Source organism: Brienomyrus brachyistius, chromosome 21 (assembly GCF_023856365.1).
Source record: "Brienomyrus brachyistius isolate T26 chromosome 21, BBRACH_0.4, whole genome shotgun sequence".
Lineage (NCBI taxonomy): Eukaryota > Metazoa > Chordata > Actinopteri > Osteoglossiformes > Mormyridae > Brienomyrus > Brienomyrus brachyistius.
This window is the reverse complement of record NC_064553.1, coordinates 5888973-5907098: the sequence shown is the minus strand read 5'-3', so window position 1 is coordinate 5907098 and position 18126 is coordinate 5888973. Positions and strand designations below refer to the sequence as shown.

At 42.1% G+C, this 18126-nt stretch overlaps 1 protein-coding gene across 1 annotated transcript in view; it reads right to left on the bottom strand.

The window, feature by feature from the left end:
* The window catches only part of col11a1b (collagen, type XI, alpha 1b), an 86183-nt gene extending 72687 nt beyond the window's left edge, over positions 1-13496 (bottom strand). Inside the window, exons 1-3 of the mRNA XM_048989358.1 lie at positions 13120-13496; positions 3367-3531; positions 1828-2041 (exon numbers count right to left, since the gene is read on the bottom strand). Coding sequence (XP_048845315.1) covers positions 1828-2041; positions 3367-3531; positions 13120-13234 — 494 coding nt within the window. The 5' untranslated portion in view covers positions 13235-13496. The remainder of the gene's footprint in view (positions 1-1827; positions 2042-3366; positions 3532-13119) is intronic.
* Between the last annotated feature and the right edge of the window lie 4630 nt (positions 13497-18126).

The following is an 18126-nucleotide window of genomic DNA, read 5'->3' as shown; positions in this document are numbered from 1 at the left end:
CGCTCTACATAAGTAGCGCCGTGGTCCTACGGGAAAGCTATCTTGTGCCAATAAATGACAATAAAGCCCACCCAACTAGACTTGACATGAGTTGACTTTCCTCTCGCTCAAAAGCTAAGATGAATGCTGCATTCCTGTGAGCACGTCATTAATCGTCTCAGCTAAGCCGATTCGGGCTAGGACTGCCGCGGACAGACCCTAGCCTGGCCCCTGATTCACAGAGGTTCAGGTGAGGGAAATCCTGCCCACTTCTGGGATTAGAGATCACCTCTCGTTTCACACGGGAACAAAAGAAGGCGTGCCCCCCCCTCTCCCACCCCCAAATGAATCATAGAACAGACACTTAATAGGGACACAGAAGGAGTAAAAGCACAATCCCAACTTTGTCTCCAACAGAATTAGGCCGAATTTGTGTGAAATGCTTCGAATCAACAGAGACTGAAGTCATATGATTAACATTATAATCTGACAAGGAAATAAATTAAAGAGTAAAACTATTGGTTTTTTCTGGGCTCATCATACAACATGTGACATTTTGTGAAATATTTTGACACCCGCTGTCACAGAATAATTGTTTATTGCTGAGCTAAGTTATTAAAACCATAACAGATTTAACTGAAAACAGCCACACTAAACTAATCCAGTCAGAACTCCACCCAAATACAATAAATATTCAAAATAAACAAATTTATCATCCTTCAGGGAACTCCATCTCCGAACCATGAGGTGGGTTATACGTTGATGTTTGCGTTTCTTGAAAAATTAATGTCTGTATTTACCTTTACCGAAAGAAATGTGGACTTGTAAACTAAATTTGTGGATGTTTTGTGTTCACAGAAAAAGCTACATAAAACAATTCAATAAAAATTGCCCATTTCCAAGTTTACAAAAACTCAACTGTTGTAGCATCTTTATAGAAATCAGGTGTAAATTTGCCCGCTTGAAGCCAACTATAAAACTATCGCTAGCTAAATTCAAAATTTGCACTAATAGTAGCTTAAATAATAAGGTTTTGAGCATTATTTAATGGATGGTAATTTTCCTTGGGCATAAAAACTACTTTTTGCAGGTTCACTGATGCCAGTGCAAAATTAGCGTATATTTTAAGCACATGTTCATGCACTATTTCATGAGTAAGATCACCTATTGTAGCGTATAAATAGAGTGGAAATAGCAGCATTGTAGGAGTCAGGTCATGTCACTTTGCCTTGGTTAAATCTACACTAATTTCTGTTCATATACTGATAGGGTGTGACAGTAATGTGATGTAATTCCAAATGCATTAGTAACCAGGAGTGAAGTCTTCCAGCACCTAATGAAAATTAAATCTCAGAATCTATATTTAAATTATTCAATCTAGACTCTGATCCACCCCCCCCCCCCACAACCACCTTCTAAATATGGGTTGACTGAGAATTAGGGTCAGCCCTGGGTTTTGGAGTCCCTCATGATTCTTCTGGCAAGCACTAAATTTTGCAGACCCCGCCACACTGGCCCACTGGGAGAATGCCCAGTATACCAGAGGACCAGTCCCTCCATTGCCCCCCAACCAGTTAACAACTTTACCCACTGACACCTCCACAGTCGCCAACTTTTCCCGGCAGCTTTGGTGTGGGTACTGGCAGTCAAGCCTGACTAAGGCCACCTCATGGGCTTTGACCAAAGCTAACTATGCATTTCCAAGCATGTGTTCAGTTTATAAGGCTGAAGGGACACTCCATGGGGAATGACAGGCCAACAGAAGCTACGGAAACCCAACAGCTTGCTGAAGGAACGGGCGAAAATGACCGGGAACAGATCCGGTAGAGTTCTCCACACATCACTTACTTCCCGTCGGCGAGGTTGATGTTCCCGAACAGAGGGTAATCGTTGGGGGCAGGCTTCCCATGCTGGTCCTCGTACAGGAAGACGGGAGAGCGTCCAATCTCAACACCCAACTGCTGGACGCCTTGCTCATTGTACACGGACAGCAGGAAGGACTGGATGCCGGCCTTGGGTTTGATGGTCATGAGGATGGAGAAATCCTCCGGGAAGACTCCTCCTGGATAATAAAAAGGTTTGTTTGCAGTCCTTTCTTAGGACGTCTCTGGGATGTTGTGAAGAACTTCTGTGTGCCCAAGACCTAGAACGTTCTGCTCCACACTGTTACTATAAGCTGCCATCTGGGCTTCTATGCTATTTCATATTTCAAAATACAACACGTTTCTTTGTATTGGACACATTTTGCAAGTTCATTCCAATAAAGCATTTAAGGCAAGGTCTAAAAAGAAAGTATATATAAAATAAAAGCCCACAACAGTTGTTGTATCCAGCAGCTGACAGGATACTCATCCTACTTCAAACACTATTTACAGAAATTTCCAGCCCTGAAGCCTTACAGTTTTCAAGCGGTCATTTTTCAGCCAAAAATCACAAGTTTAATTGTTAATTTAATTTGCTGCTATTCGGCGTGTTATTTTCGCTTTGCAGTGACGCCAATTTGAACAGCGACCAATGCACACACAGATACACCCAGCAAAACCCAATTTTAAACTAAAATTTTGCTTCCAATAAAAGTGAAAATTCAAGAAGCCTTTTTTCGGCAAATAAAACTGTCAGAGAAAAACTAATGAAATAGATGAGACAAACAACAGCTGTCAGCGTTGGAAGAATAAAAAAACTCAGACAAAAGGTTGAATCTGTATAAAGTGTGTATGAATAAGATAATGTTGATTAACACCAATATAACAATTAATAATACTCAAGACTAATATTTCAGTGAACAATTCATTATATGAATCATAGATGAAAGACACTGTCTGTAAGAATCAGTGTCATCTGCATTTTTGTTTAAAATTATCTTGGATTTCATAGGAATGATGTGTCTGTATTTCAGAATAACAGCTGGCAAAGGACATGGCATGGCTCCAGTCTTGAAGAAAAGACAATCAATGTTATGAAGGACCTTTCGTCTTCTCTGATGAACTCTGTCCTAAATCAATAAATAGCAAAACAACTGTGGCATCCCAAGCGCCCGCTGTACAGGAATGAACTGACAGTGCTTGCTCTGAGAGAGAGAGAGAGAGAGAGAGAGAGAGGGAGAGAGAGAGAGAGAGCGAGGAGAGAGAGAGAGAGAGAGAGAGAGAAAGAGAGAGACAGAGGGGGGGAGAGAGAGAGAGAGAGAGAGAGAGACAGAGAGAGAGGGAGAGAGAGAGAAAAGAGAGAGACAGAGAGAGACAGAGGGGGGGGAGAGAGAAAGAGAGAAAGAGGGAGAGAGAGAATGAAAGTTGCAGAGAAAGGGAGAGGTGAAGTGAAAGTGAAGATGGTGAGGGTCATATCTGGGGAGATGTTTCGGTGATGGGAACTAGCAAGCGGCAATGGAATCACCTGGAAAGAGCTGCTTGGTGGGAGCGCTGAGCTGTGCCTGCTTGCCCACCCGGTAGGCTGTGTCCGGGCGCGACGCTCTCCTGTTCTCGCAGAATCCCGCCGTTTTCCTAACCCCTCCGGGAGAGCTGTGAAATTCTAGAACTTTCAGGACATCCACGGGTTCGGCTGTGGGGGGGGGGGGAGGGACAGTTTCAGTGGGTTTATTTGGAAAGTTGCAGCAGGGGGAACATCAATGCATGAGGTATTTCAGCCCAGCGTCTGCACAACAGACTGAAGGAAGATCCAGAATGTTCCGATGACTTTCTTCCAAAACTAACAAACGGTGCCCATCTTGTCATTACCACAATGAATACAAGCTTAAAACTGACACTGGGCTTTTGATATTTATATAATATCTTGGTGTATTGTTCCAGTCAGAGTTTATGAGACAACCAAAATCTGTATGTTTTCATATCACACTTTAACCATTTTATTAAATGGCCCAATACTCTCATGGCAAGGCTGGTTTGACAAGAAAGTAAAGGACTCAATAAAAGCCTCATGAATTGTAACTTAAAATTATCCAGAAGATACAATTTTGAGGTAATTGAGGCATTTTCCAATAGCCCTCTATCCATCATCCGAAACATTATTTTCCACACTGTATTTTTTAGGATGTGATAGGAAAGTGTTTATGATGAATAACCAAAGGACATTGATAACGGAATACATTCGCTTAGTCCCGTAATTTCCGATAAAACCAACCACACAATCTGCCGACTTGTCAGCCAAGTTTTTATGAAATGGCTAAATGCAAATTCGGCCCACTGCCAAACGTATTATGCAAAGTCACAAGACCAGGACACCCACCCATCCATCATCTACCGCGTATCCAGTTAGGGTCGCGGGGGCAGCAGTCTCAGCAGGGAGGCCCAGACTTCCCTCTCCCCGGCCACTTCGTCCAGCTCCTCTGGGGGGATCCCGAGGCGTTCCCAGGTCAGCCGAGAGACATAGTCCCTCCAGCATGTCCTGAGTCTTCCCCGGGGCCTCCTCCCAGTGGGACATGCCCGGAACACCTCACCAGGGAGGCGTCCAGGAGGCATCCTGACCAGATGCCTGAGCCACCACATCTGGCTCCTCTCGATGCGGAGGAGCAGCCGCTCTCCTCCGAGTCCCTCCTGAATGACCGAGCTCCTCACCCTCTCTCTAAGGGAGAGCCCAGCCACCCTGTGGAGGAGCAGCGGCTCTACTCCGAATCCCTCCCGAATGACAGAGCTCCTCACCCTCTCTCTAAGGGAGAGCCCAGCCACCCTATGGAGGAGCAGCGGCTCTACTCCGAGTCCCTCCCGAATGACCGAGCTCCTCACCCTCTCTCTAAGGGAGAGCCCAGCCACCCTGTGGAGGAGCAGCGGCTCTACTCCGAGTCCCTCCCGAATGACAGAGCTCCTAACCCTATCTCTAATCAGACACAATCAGAAACTGTTTAGCTGAAGTAATATATTGTACTAACAGGTTCCCTGCAACCCTGTCCTGGTCGAGAGGTGATGGAAGATCAAAAGATTATCAAACTCAATATTATCCAGCAAAACATTACAGGACAAAGACAAGAAATCAGGCTAGTTATCAACAACGCGACAAAGCAATCTCTCTTCCTCCAAGGGATTCAAGGTAGCCTGCAGAAGTCCACTATATTTGAGGGGATTCTTTATCAATTCAACAAAGTTTCATTGTCTGGCTCTTTGCTTGTCTTACAGCCCACAAAGCAGAGCAGATACAATGTAGCAAATGCCATGTCAGCATATAGTCCTATTGCTATAGCCCACAGAGCAGAGCAGATACAATGTAGCAAATGCCATGTCAGCATATAGTCCTATTGCTATAGCCCACAGAGCAGAGCAGATACAATGTAACAAATGCCATGTCAGCATATAGTCCTATTGCTATAGCCCACAGAGCAGAGCAGATACAATGTAACAAATGCCATGTCAGCATATAGTCCTATTGCTATAGCCTACAGAGCAGAGCAGATACAATGTAACAAATGCCATGTCAGCATGTAGTCCTATTGCTGAGTAAGGCATACCAGTTAGCCTAATGGAAAATCACAAGAAATTTCCAGAAGTCACCCAGTAAAACATACAGTTGGTTTCTTCTGGCTTGTATGTTTGGACAGCTGAAGTGGTCCATTGATTTGGAAATAGCAGGTCTACCAGCAAACCTGGTAATCTATGGGTGAGTCATGTAGACCACTTCATACCATTTGACATGAAACGATAACATCAACAGTTTTTGAATGGAATTTCCACTTGGGGGAAAAAATCCATAAAAATAAATTCCAGCTGAATCACTAAAAATACAGAGAATAAACCTCTGAAATTATAAATGATGATAATGGGTTATAATTTACATAATACAGGATATGTGTAATGATCATTTAAATGCAAGGCAGTCACCAAACAGAACTATTAGACTCATTTGAATGATATATCTGTTCAGTGTAACTTGGCTGACTACACTAGATAGTGTGAAGGACAAACGAGCTCTTCTGGACTTCATTTTAGTCTCCAGGTCCAGCAGGGGTGCCTAAAAGTGGATTTCAGCACTGGAGACCTGCAACAGAGTCCTAACAACGGAAGCCAGCAGCAGAGCTTGTAACACTTTTCCCTTATTGCAGTGAATAGCTTCATTCTCCACATAAATGTTTCGCAATCCAGTCTTCAGGTTCTGCTCTCTCCCAGCTCCTGGTAGGGGAGCAAAAATGTGGGCTGTCTGGCAGGGAACTGGAAGGGAGCAAGAACATGGACCGGCTGTGGGTCCCCGAGGATCAGATTGGGAAACGCTGCCATAGATGTTCGCCCAGTGCTTCCACTAGGTTACCAATAAGCCACTATAAAAACTTTACACAAAATGAATTGACAATACTATCCCACTTATGTCAATTAAACAAGAGCTGTAAGCCACCAAACATTCATTGCTCAGAAATCCCAATTCATATCTTGTGGCGTTAGTACCTCTAGTGGCCACATGGGGCACAGTAAATGCAAACAATGAATCAGCATATTGGTTGCGTTCTGCATATTGTATCTCTTTGTTTCACCCATCATAACATTGCATAGGGGCAAATACTGCTTTAAAGAACCAATTCAAATACATTTACTGTTTTTTTTAATATACAGACGCTCCTCTACTTACGAATGAAATATGTTCCGAGCGGCTGTTCGTAACTTGAAATGTTCGTAAGTCGTTATTCAACACCATTAGGATGCTGGGAGTACGCACGCTATGCTGCTGCGCGGCGGGAGTAGCGGCTAGACGTCGCACTGGGCGGAATTGCCGAACAGAAAAAAAAAGTTTGTTGCGAACAGGAAACGGGAGCCCAATGAACATAATTTGGACTTACAGTCCTGCTCGTTCGTATGTCTGAAAGTTCGTAAGTCGAAAGTTCGTAAGTAGAAAAGCGTCTGTATAATAATTCTAATCCAATGCAAAAATGCATTATATGTTATATGTCTAACTGAGGCTGATGTGGTACAAAGCCTAGCTAAGCTCAAAATAAATAAATCACAGCGGCCTGATGGCATAAAAGAGATGAGGGTTATTATTAGCCAACCTGTAACATTAATATTCCAGAAATCGTTATCTGCGGATGTGGTACCTTCTGATTGGAAGCATGCTAATATAACACCCATATTCAAAAAAGGGGATAGAAGTAATCCAGCAAACTATAAGCCAATCAGTTTAACTAGCATTACTGGAAAAATAATGAAAGCTATTATCCAAGTGAAAATGGTAGATTACCTGGATGCAAATAACATTCTGAGGGATAGCCAACATGGATTTAGGAGAAGTAGATCCTGTTCAACTAACCTACTTGAGTTCTTTGAGGAAGCTACAAGAGAAATTGATAACAAAAAGTACTTAGATTTCCAGAAGGCCTTTGATGTTGTCCCCCACAAACGGCTCTTGCTTAAGCTCAAAGTTGCAGGAATTTTAGGAACTGTAGCAGCTTGGATCGAAAACTGGTTAACAGACATGAAGCAGCGAGTAGTTATTAGAGGCACAATGTCACAGTGGGTCTGCGTTGATGGTGGGGTACCACAGGGTTCAATTTTAGGACCATTATTGTTCCTAATTTACATTAATGATATTGACACCAATAAATAGAGTACACTGGTTAAATTTTCAGACGACACCAATGTGGTTGGTGTAGCAGATACTAAATTAGCAGCACAAAGGGTACAATGGGATCTTGATTTAATTAACGACTGGGCTGATACCTGGCAGATGAAATTTAATGTAGATAAATGTTAGGTAATCCATGCAGGGAGCAGAAATATAAAGTACAGATATTTTATAGGTTCCACTGAAATAAAGGTAGCTGATTATGAGAAAGACCTCATTGTGTATGTTGATGCTTCCATGTCCCACTTTTCCAGAGTGGGGAAGCAAGAAAAAAGGCCAATAGGATGTTGGGTTACATCCCTAGGTGCGTGCAGTATAAGTCCAGGGAGGTGATGCTACGATTATATAATTCCTTGGTAAGACCCCACCTGGAATATTGTGTGCAGGTTTTGTCACCAAAGCTTAAGAAGGACATTGCTGCCTTGAAAAGGGTGCAACGTAGGGTGATGAGAATGATTCTTGGTCATAGAGGAATGTCTTATGAGGAGAGGTTAACTGAGCTGAATCTGTTTAGCCTCGAGCAAATGAGACTAAGGGAGGACATAATCCAGAATCTAACAGGTCAGGATCCTGTTCAGCCAAATGGCTATTTTAATATTAGTTTAAATACTAGAACTTCTGGCCATAAATGGAAATTAGCGGGAGAACATTTTTAAATGAATTTGAGGAAGCCCTTCTTTACACAGCGTGTCGTTAGAGTGTTGAATAGTCTTCCTGCTAGTGTAGTGCAAGCTAAAACCCTGGGTTCCTTTAAATCAGAGCTAGATAAGATTTTAACAACTCTGAGCTATTAGTTAAGTTCTCCCCAAATGAGCCCGGTGGGCTGAATGACCTCCTCTCCTTTGTAAATGTCTTACGTTCTTATGTACAGTAGGACTGCAGCAGGATCTACTTATGCATCTTTGAGACTCATTCAGAAGCTCACAATATCAGCTAAGCTCATCGCCCAAAAAGATACTGCTACCGTGCCGCTTCAAATAAAAAGTGTCTTCGGCAGGATGCAAATACGTCTATAGTATCTGTAGTGACAACTTACCCCTTGAACTTCCTGTTTGATGCCACTCGCTTCAAAACACAGCTGCTTGCCATCAAAAAACAACGAGGTACACAAGTTTGGACCATAAGCTCTCCCTGCTAGTGTCATGATGGGAACAAACGCCTTTGAAGACAAGAACAATAATAAACATTGTCCCCACGGCCGGCCAGCGGTAAGACTCTTTGGATGGGTCAGCATGCCTTTGGATTTTAAGACATCTTTGGTTCCCATTTCTCAGCGATCCTTTCCGTTTCACACTAGAGATTTCTTCTTTTATCCCATTCAATTCCACATACACCCCTGGGATAATATTTCAGATGGACTATAATGAACCCTTTTTCAAACTTCTGATAGATCTCGCAATCTTCTGCACACGAAGCCCGCCAATGAGAAACAGTCATAATTGGAGGGCAATAAAACAAGCAGTTTTTTTCCAGAAACATTTACGTCCAGAATACCATAATGCATATAAAACCGATATTATGGTATCGTAAATGTTTCTATAGTTGTGTTTTTTTACTTTGTTGTTGCACGTGTTTACCACGATAAAAATCTGCAGCGAGCACGAGATTTCCAAACTCCACTTCCAGCAATAGCACCCATTCCTTTAACAGTCTATTTTTTTTTTTGTCCCAAAATCTGTACTATGACCGGCATTAAGTAAAAAAAAGACTAATGGGGTATTAGAAACGGAACATTTCTAGGAGAAAATGTGAACTTTCATGTAAATATCATAATAGAGAAATATTTCAATCTGGAACAGCGTCCCGATGATGTCAGATGATTCGCTATGGAAGGTGAATCCAGGAAATCGTCTGGTGATGAACAAACTGGGTGGACGTTCCTTTTAAATCACTCAAAGCTGCTCCACAGCATCAGTCTTACACTGAGAAGTGTCTTTTAAAAAGAAAAAAGTCTGGCATCAATTACTAAAATTCCTAGTGGGGAAGAAAATATATCGTAATTTATTGCCTTAGTACACAATCCATTGGGACAACTTAGCTCCCAAATCACCTATTTAATACGTAGTTTATTTACTGACCTTTTACTTACGTTGTTACACTTAATTATTTTGCTGGAGACTTGAACGCAGTCCCTTGATGTTACGAATCTACCCTCTCAAACAGCTGATTTAATTCCTCCAATCAGAGACCCAATTACCAAACCGGAGGAGAACCATTTGAAGTTCTATTTCCTAAGCTGAAGAATTCAGGTCTGATTGCCTGGCACAGACTGTTTCTTTCATCACTTTTTAAAATACCTTGCCTACTGTACACCCAAGTAAATGGGAGCTGTCTGTAGGAAACGCTGATCCTGCAGTTTGTGGTTTTGCCAGAAGCTCGTTTAGGAGCTGCGCAGCATAGCGGTCTGCACATTCGCAAGCGTCTCTCCCCGGGACTCATGTTGAACGCATTAAGGCTCTGGCAAAGCAGGCAATACGCTATATCTCTAGGGACCGACGGTCGGTAAACCGCACGTGAGAGCGCGCATGTATCACAGCCCCAGCGCCAGATAAATCTCCAGTCAGACAAAAAACGCATTTAGTCATTCGGTTGTTGAACTTTAAAACAGTTGGGGAAAAAGAAACCCCGTAGCTTAATCATACCATTTTCCACCAAAAAATTATGTAAATAAATAAAAACGAAAAATGTCCATATCTGTTAAGAATTATACTAATTTCACAAAGACTTGCATTGTGTTGGGTGTTTGAGCTATCAGTCTTTTTGACAGGACCACTGCAAATGCTACTTTCAGTGCCCGAAATCCACATTTCACACGGTCATGGATAAACTGAACTTTCACTTGGTGTAAAAGTATGCAGACATCTTCAAAGGGGGTTGAGGAAATGTTCTCTGGACACTTGCTTTTCGGCGCTGGACGCATGACACCGGAAGACTACCAGATCTTATAAAACTGAAGTAAACGTTTCTCTACGAGTCTCTGAACATCTCTTCCACCTACTGCATGCATTCAGACCTCATATATTCCAGATGTGCCGACTTGGCCAGGATGGAAAAACAACAGCAACATCCCAAAGCCATTAAAGAGCCGAGTGATTGTGTGCGGTCCTTAAGACACCTAAATTGCTTTAAATTTACACCAGGTTAACACTTTACTTACACACGACGGTGTGAAATGCAAAGTGCCAAATATAGGGCTGTCTTTGCAGTGAACATCCCAAAACAGTCAAGATAAATGTATTTCGGAAAATAAAAATTGAAATTATCTGCTGAGAATGAGCTTAACTAATTTCAAACACGGCAATTTTGATATCATATCTGTGAAAAAAAAAATACTAAATTCCATTGTAGCAAAAAAGGAGGGGGTGAATGTGTGTGTGTGTGGGGGGGGGGTGACACATGCAGAACAGGGCCTCATGTGTGTGACAGGAGTTGCTCATTACCCACAAGATGTGTGAGGCATCTGAACCGAAAAAAAAATCCCCGATTTCATTTGCATAACACTTCCTCCTCCTTTGATTTAATACCTGTCATGTCAAACAAGCACATGCAAAACCAACACGAAAGGGGACAGCGTGTCCCAGGAAGGAAGCCACATCGTAATGCTTAAGCCATCCATCCGTCAAGGGGAGCCAGGGATAATTTCATTGCATTGCACGGTGTACAACCAGCCTTGTGCAAAAGACCCCAAATAAACAAGCAAATAGTAATAAAAAAAGTTTCAAATCATAAGCTTTGCTCCCTGTACTGTGAAACACTCAGACCTTCAAGAAGGGGGGGGGGGGGGGCTTTAGATAATCTTTTCATATAGCTAACAGTCCAATGGGACTCGGATTCCACTGTGATCCTGTTTCACTGCCAAGGAATTTTAGCACAAATGTAATGGTTCTGACAGACTGGACATCAGTGGTCAAGGTATGAGAATTCGTAGGTGACAAACCAGTATTCGTCTACTCTCATCATCTTCTGAGGAACAGCGAAATGCCTAAGATTGTCACTAAATCGTTATGCGCCAGCTTTTCACCATTATACCACACAATGTATCACCAATTCTATCCAAAAAACAGGAATGGCAAAATTGTCCACATACACAGACAACATTCCAATCCACATAAAATGACCCGCTCTGTGAAGCTCTTAAAATCTGTAGTTCACCACTAAATGAGCATCTATTTCAGAAAATACAAGTGGACATTTTATTGAGTAATTTAGGGATTGTGTTTTTTTAGATTGTTTTAGTAAAACAATGCCTACAGACTATAACAAGCGTAAAAAGTGAGATTCCAGAAAAGGACCCCTCCCCAAAAAAAAAAAAAAAAAAGACCACCTATTGGCCTTCGGTGGAGACCGGGTTAGCGTGGAGAAAGGGTTTCCTCTGGTCAGTAAAGTATTTGCATAATCTAGGTGCTCTGTACAACAGCAACTTTCAAAAGGCGCACGATGATCATTTTACGGTACATGTGATCATGAAAAGTTATTTTGCAATGTGAAATGCATATATTTTTTCAGAAGCATATTGCAGTAAGCTGCACCATCTGCGCCTCAAATCTGTACTGAACAATAGCGCAAATCGCAACCATTGTAATTACAACCGGGATCGTGGTCCTTGGTTACTACCTTTCCTATAAGCAGTTTCCAAACTAAACTATACTAATTGTAAACGTAAGAAATGACACGATGGTATCACTCCCGATGCTGAGACGCGTTACTATGCAAACGACTTTTTGTCTTTCATGAGACACCTTTAATTTTTATCTTAACATCCGCACAGCTCACTGGGTAGACAAAGAAAGCAATGCTGTGTTTGTGTTACTCTGCCTTTGAAATGAGAATGTTATATAACATCTTAAAACTTCGAGTTGCAAAAAAAAATAAAAAATCACAACTGTTGCAATCCATTACAAAGAGACTGCGTAAAACTGCAACAGACATCTGTCTTCTTTCTGTGAGCCTCTATCCGCATCTTATTCCACCCAGTCCACACACACCTAACGGACCATCGACTCATACACAAGCTCTTTTTACCTATGACCGCAAATATTAAAGCGGGCATTAAGAAAGTCCCCTCTCCATACTTCTATCGCACATACCATAAATCCCTATTTAACAGCCAGTAAAAACGACACAATCACTGTCACCCGATCCCTGCCTTATGGACTTATACTATGTTTCGGTAAATTGTGATGCAGTGAGAATGACATCTATCGCAACATACTATCATATCCCATAAGTATTCTTCAGGCTCCGAAAGCAGCGTGAGGATTTTAAAAAGTGAACTCCTGGGGTTACAATGAACTAGGTATAATAATGAAAAACTCTTGCCCTTAGACCTAGAGATTGTGAACGACCTGTATTTCATACTCTAAACGTGTATTTTACGTTTTCACTTGAATGAAATGCCCTTACTATGGCACCCTTCATCTAGATGTAGGCTATTTAAGAAGCCTAAATTATCTTAATGTCATATTATCGTGTGATAGCCGGTGTAAGTATCATCATGTAATTGTATACATGATTTACACTCAAGATGCCCAGGGTTTCTCCAAAGCATTGTGAACTAAAAACAAAGTTTACTGCTCTTTACGCATTTCTTACCTGCTCTAACACTGGCAGCCTGCAGGAGGAAGGTAATAGCGATGGTTATGGTTAGAGTGGAATCCGAAATCCACCTTTTCGTTTTCCACCTTGAGGACCATTTCTGCATCTCCATGGTCGGAGCCCGCAGCAGCGAACAAAAAAGCGACTTTGGTTGAAAACTAGCTCCCTTTCCAACAATCCGAACAAAAAAAGACGTCACTGGTGCTCCTATAAAGCCATAAGTGAAAAAGGCGATCAGTCGGCTTCTCGCAGCGAGTCCAGGCCCCTCCGATCCTCCTTCCCGGTGCCCAGCCTTCAAACTGAAGGAAACTTGGGCTTCGGTCAAAATGCAGAGACCATTCCGGGTCCCAAAAAGCGCACAGCCAGGAGGGTCGGGCGAGAGGCGTCAGCGATCCCGGGAAAATGACACGGGTAAAATCCGGCGATCACCCAATCACAGCGCGAGAAATTTACCCGGGGACCCGCCCACCGGCTCGCTAAAGCCACCTTGTCCTCTCTTCGAGAAATGTAAATTTCCTGAAGGTGCCCTGGGAATTAAAAAACGAAGGTGTATTACAGACTGAAAAGTCATGTAACCTGATTTTTTGCAGAGCCTCTAACTGATTACTCTTTTTATCGTTGTTGCTGGTTTGCATAAGAGTAGTTATCATTAGGTCATCTAGATTAATTGCGGATGTGTTAATGAAACTCGTTTTTCCATATACCATTGCCATCAGATAACGGAAACAAACTGTTTCCCTTAAAGTCCCTCATTATCATTTAAGATCCATGAGGTGATATTTGAAAAGATACACAATGTAGTGCTGCAGTTCGGATTAACCTACGAATGAATGAATTGCTGTTCCCTGAATGGCCGAACATGACTGGTTTTGAAAATTGGCATGAAAAGATCAAGTCAGAAATATTATATTATAAACATTCACATAAAAACATTTTTGATGTCACGTGTTGGGCAAATGTAATTAATGTTTCTGTTGGTCATAATTATGCAGTTATGCAATGGCGCGAATTGACAAACTTGCAAACAGGAGCGCTTACGCTTTTCAACCGACAAATATGCGTTGTTGGTTTTCCTCTTCACTTTCTGGTATAATATGTTTAACTTCTTATCCTAAAGTATATAAACGGTGACAATGCTCCTTGAGAGCGAGGCTTTCCTCATGTCGGCGTCCGCGTGTCATGCAGCTTAACGGCGATTTGGGTGGTTTGACGTCACAGCCCACCAGTAAAACAGCAGGATGGTTAAGTAAGGGAAGGTCCATACCCAGTCTGGATTTGGAGCCTGCAACCGTCAGGTTACAAAACCATTTCTTTAATTACCATGCTACCAGGACCCCATCATAATTAGGTACTTTAAGCTGAGTGCAAAGAACAGCAGGGATTCAAATTGCCTCCTGTTTGCCAGGCTGGAGATCTAAAGCTTAACCACAGTACCTACCTATAATTATCATGTATATATAGTATATAGTACAGATGCCATGTTCTTTTTAAGTTTTTCACCAAGAAAGTTTGAATTATCTTCAAGGACCTACTGACAAGGCTATCAGAGGTAAAACAAAAAAAGGTGATCGAATTAAGATCACTTACAGGTTCGTGAATTTTATTTACTTACACGGACACACACACACGTCGGCGCACCTATCTAAATGGAGACCTTCCATTCATCTCTATGGGAGACACCCTAATCCCAATTACGACACCCATACCCCCCACCCAGCCCTAACCGTAACCGTAAGTAGCCAATCAAAATACAAAACTTTTGTAGTTTTTGCTTTTATGCTTGAATTCACAGATTTTTATAAAATGGAGGTTATCCAAATATGGACCTGAAAAATTGTCCCCAAAATAGTTTCAGGTTTTACTACACTTTGGTCCCCAAATGTGATCTATGTAAACACACACACACACACACACAGTCGTATATTCAAATCTTTTTTCTCATTCACTTCTATGAGAAAAATGCTAATGCTAACTATGACAACCTTAACCCTCTACCCAGCCCTAACCATAACCATAAGTAACCAAACAAAATAGGCATTTTTAGTTTTTTTTTTTATTCATATTTTTTATAAAACAGAGTTTTCCCATAAACTGGTCCCCATAAGGTATTCATCACGTTGTGGGGACATTTGGTCCCCACAAGGTAAGGTATACCTGGACCACACACACACACACACATACACACCTGTTTTTGCGGAAACTTGCATTTAAGATGCACGTGACTCTCAGACACAAGACTCCTACATTAAAAACAGCAATTACGTTAATGGAATTTAATTTTTCAATTTCGTCACAGAATCACCGGCAGATTCTTCCAATCTGTAAAACAGACAAAGAGAAAGAATGGAGAATGAGAGCTCCTCCCCTCCCCTCCCCTCCCTGACTAATACACTTTGAGTCTGGAGTCTTGGGGCTGCTGTTATCTGCTCCGACTGGCATGTGATCCTCATCCATGCTCTAAACACTCCTGCTTCCCATTAGCTCCGCCGCTCCGCTCCTCCCGCCAGACCTCCACCGCTTTCTCCTGTCTGTCTCGCAGCTTCTTCGGTTTCAAGGTCAGCTGCTCTCTTTGCCGTTTTCCGCTCCTGCATTTCAATATGTCAGTCCTCCTGTTTCCCATCTCCCAGTTTCCGGAATAAACTAATAATTACCCTTCATTTTCCTTGGAAGAAACTCCTTTTGTTAAACGATACTACCCCCCCCCTCCCCTCCCCCCCCAAAAAAAGCATCCAACAGACAATAAAAAGACTTTTAAAAATATGCCACTTATGGAACAAATGAACATTTTACTGTTGGTTTTATTTAACAAAGTCAACATGGGCTTGGTGTGCACATCTGAAAAGTGTAGGTGTCTAGGTTTGGACTAGTGAGTCTTAAGTCGCTGTTATTTCAATCATTTCTGGGAAAGCATATGAATCGGAGGGAGAAATGGACAATATTTTAAAATCAGCCAGACAGTTAAACAAAAAACACACATACTTAACTAAATGCCCTATCATTAATCTTTTTTAGTGCAACAAGGTAAACTACTGTAGGACAGGTTAATAACAGTACTTCTTTACTAATTGTAAATTATTTCAGCACTGAAGTTAGTGAACAACAGGACAAAATTTGCCTATAAAATAGGAACAGCAGTAGACAGCAGGCAAGATATACACTAAATTCCATTAATCTTACTTTATTTTACTGTGCAATTAGTTATATGTATATGTCTTAGACTGGATTTGCTAAGAAATTTATAGCCCTGCAGTAGGAAACCAACTGCGCCCAATTATGCACAGGCTTTGCTGTAGCCACCTATAAAACACTGATCCTGGTACATAGCAAAGTGCTGACCTGTGCCCCTTCCCAGCAAAAAGGACAGGATCTCAATGAAATATAGCCAATGTGATTTATTGGGGATCGGGGGAATTAATCACGTTTAGGTAGCCAGGAACGTCCATGGAGGGTGCTGGAAACCAGGATCTGCCTCGGGCTGGGGCCGAAATCCAGCGAGCGCTGCACTGAAACCCGAACGGACCCAAGGCGATCCGAGCGTGGAGCGGCCAAGTAACGACCTGGCACAGCGTGATGCTGGACCGGCGATGGACGCGGGTCTCTGGATGCGCTGGGGAGAAGGTTTTTTCATCTGGAGGGAACCTGGGTGAGAACTAGGGGTTCTCTGGCGGGGAAAGGAGAGGAATAACGGAGACACTACATGGGTGAGAAGAGCACAGGCATGACAGCGGGCGGCCTCACCAGAGGACGATGGGTTCATTTCATGCCTCCGGTTTCGAGCGCATGTACAGTGGTTTGCATGTTTTACCCGTGTTCCATGTCGCCTGGACTCTAGACTCTGGGGGGCGGGGGGCAATAATATAGGCAATAATATTACCTGTGTTAGAGCTGAAGTTGTTGTTTTTTTTACTAGGATACGTAATATGAGCAACAGAGACATGGGAAGGTTAAAAAATGAAACCCATACACCTAATGTTAGAAGAAATTATTACTTGGCTTGTATTTATCTTTATAGTAATACTTCAGCTGTTTATAAAGCTGAATATGTTATTAAAATTATCCCCGGTGAGTATTTTCCTAAAGGGTATGACAGCGGTAACAGGATACAAACTGGCAGCCTTCAAGTCATTTCATCTACTACACGGAGCAGGATTCTACACTTTTTAGTGCCTCTGTTGTTATTTAGTATCGTCGAAACCTTTTTCCAATGAAACATCACTTTTTCCAAGATAAATCAGGATCCATCCCCTTACTGGCATGTACTCCAGATTTTGAAAGCCTGACTATAGCTGTTTCTGGCTACGATTAATGGATGGAAATATTTTACAGGAGCAATTCTGCTTCAATTAAATGAATACTAAAAATAGCGGAACGTCTGAAGTGCCACTTACTGCTTAGAGCTATTCCTATTTCTCTGGGGAAAATGATGAATTTTTCCTCTGGAAATCAATAAATACTGGAGATTCAAGATGTTTTGCTTGCCGTGTGCAGCAGACGCACTGGAACCCTCGCTCGTTCAGTCACACAGTACAAAGAAGAACTAACTAAATAAAACCGACACCGTGCACGGACATGCTATAGTGCAGTAAAAGTGAGCGGCACACATCACGATTCACATAATTTGCAGGTGCAAGTAATATTGCAGCTTTGCTCCGCATTTAGCTGCTGAATGTGGTAAGGCCACAGAAGGTAAAATGCTGCTTCAGATGTTACAAAACCTCCAGCCAGCTTCTGTGGTGAGAGATACTCATGATTTGAGTCGGGTTGTACACCCTGTGGAGTATTATAGCAGGAATTTACATTCAGTAAAATATGCCTGTTTAATTCTTAAATTATTATTTATTTCTAAATTAAACCGACTTCACTATATATGTCTACAAAACACTGTAAACATATATAGGCCGAAAAGTTTAAGGAGCCCAGGAGAAAAAGCAGTTTATAATTTTGAATTAAAGGACCCCTTCAGGACTTCCGCTTCACATCTGGTATTGATGTCGCGCCAGTGAG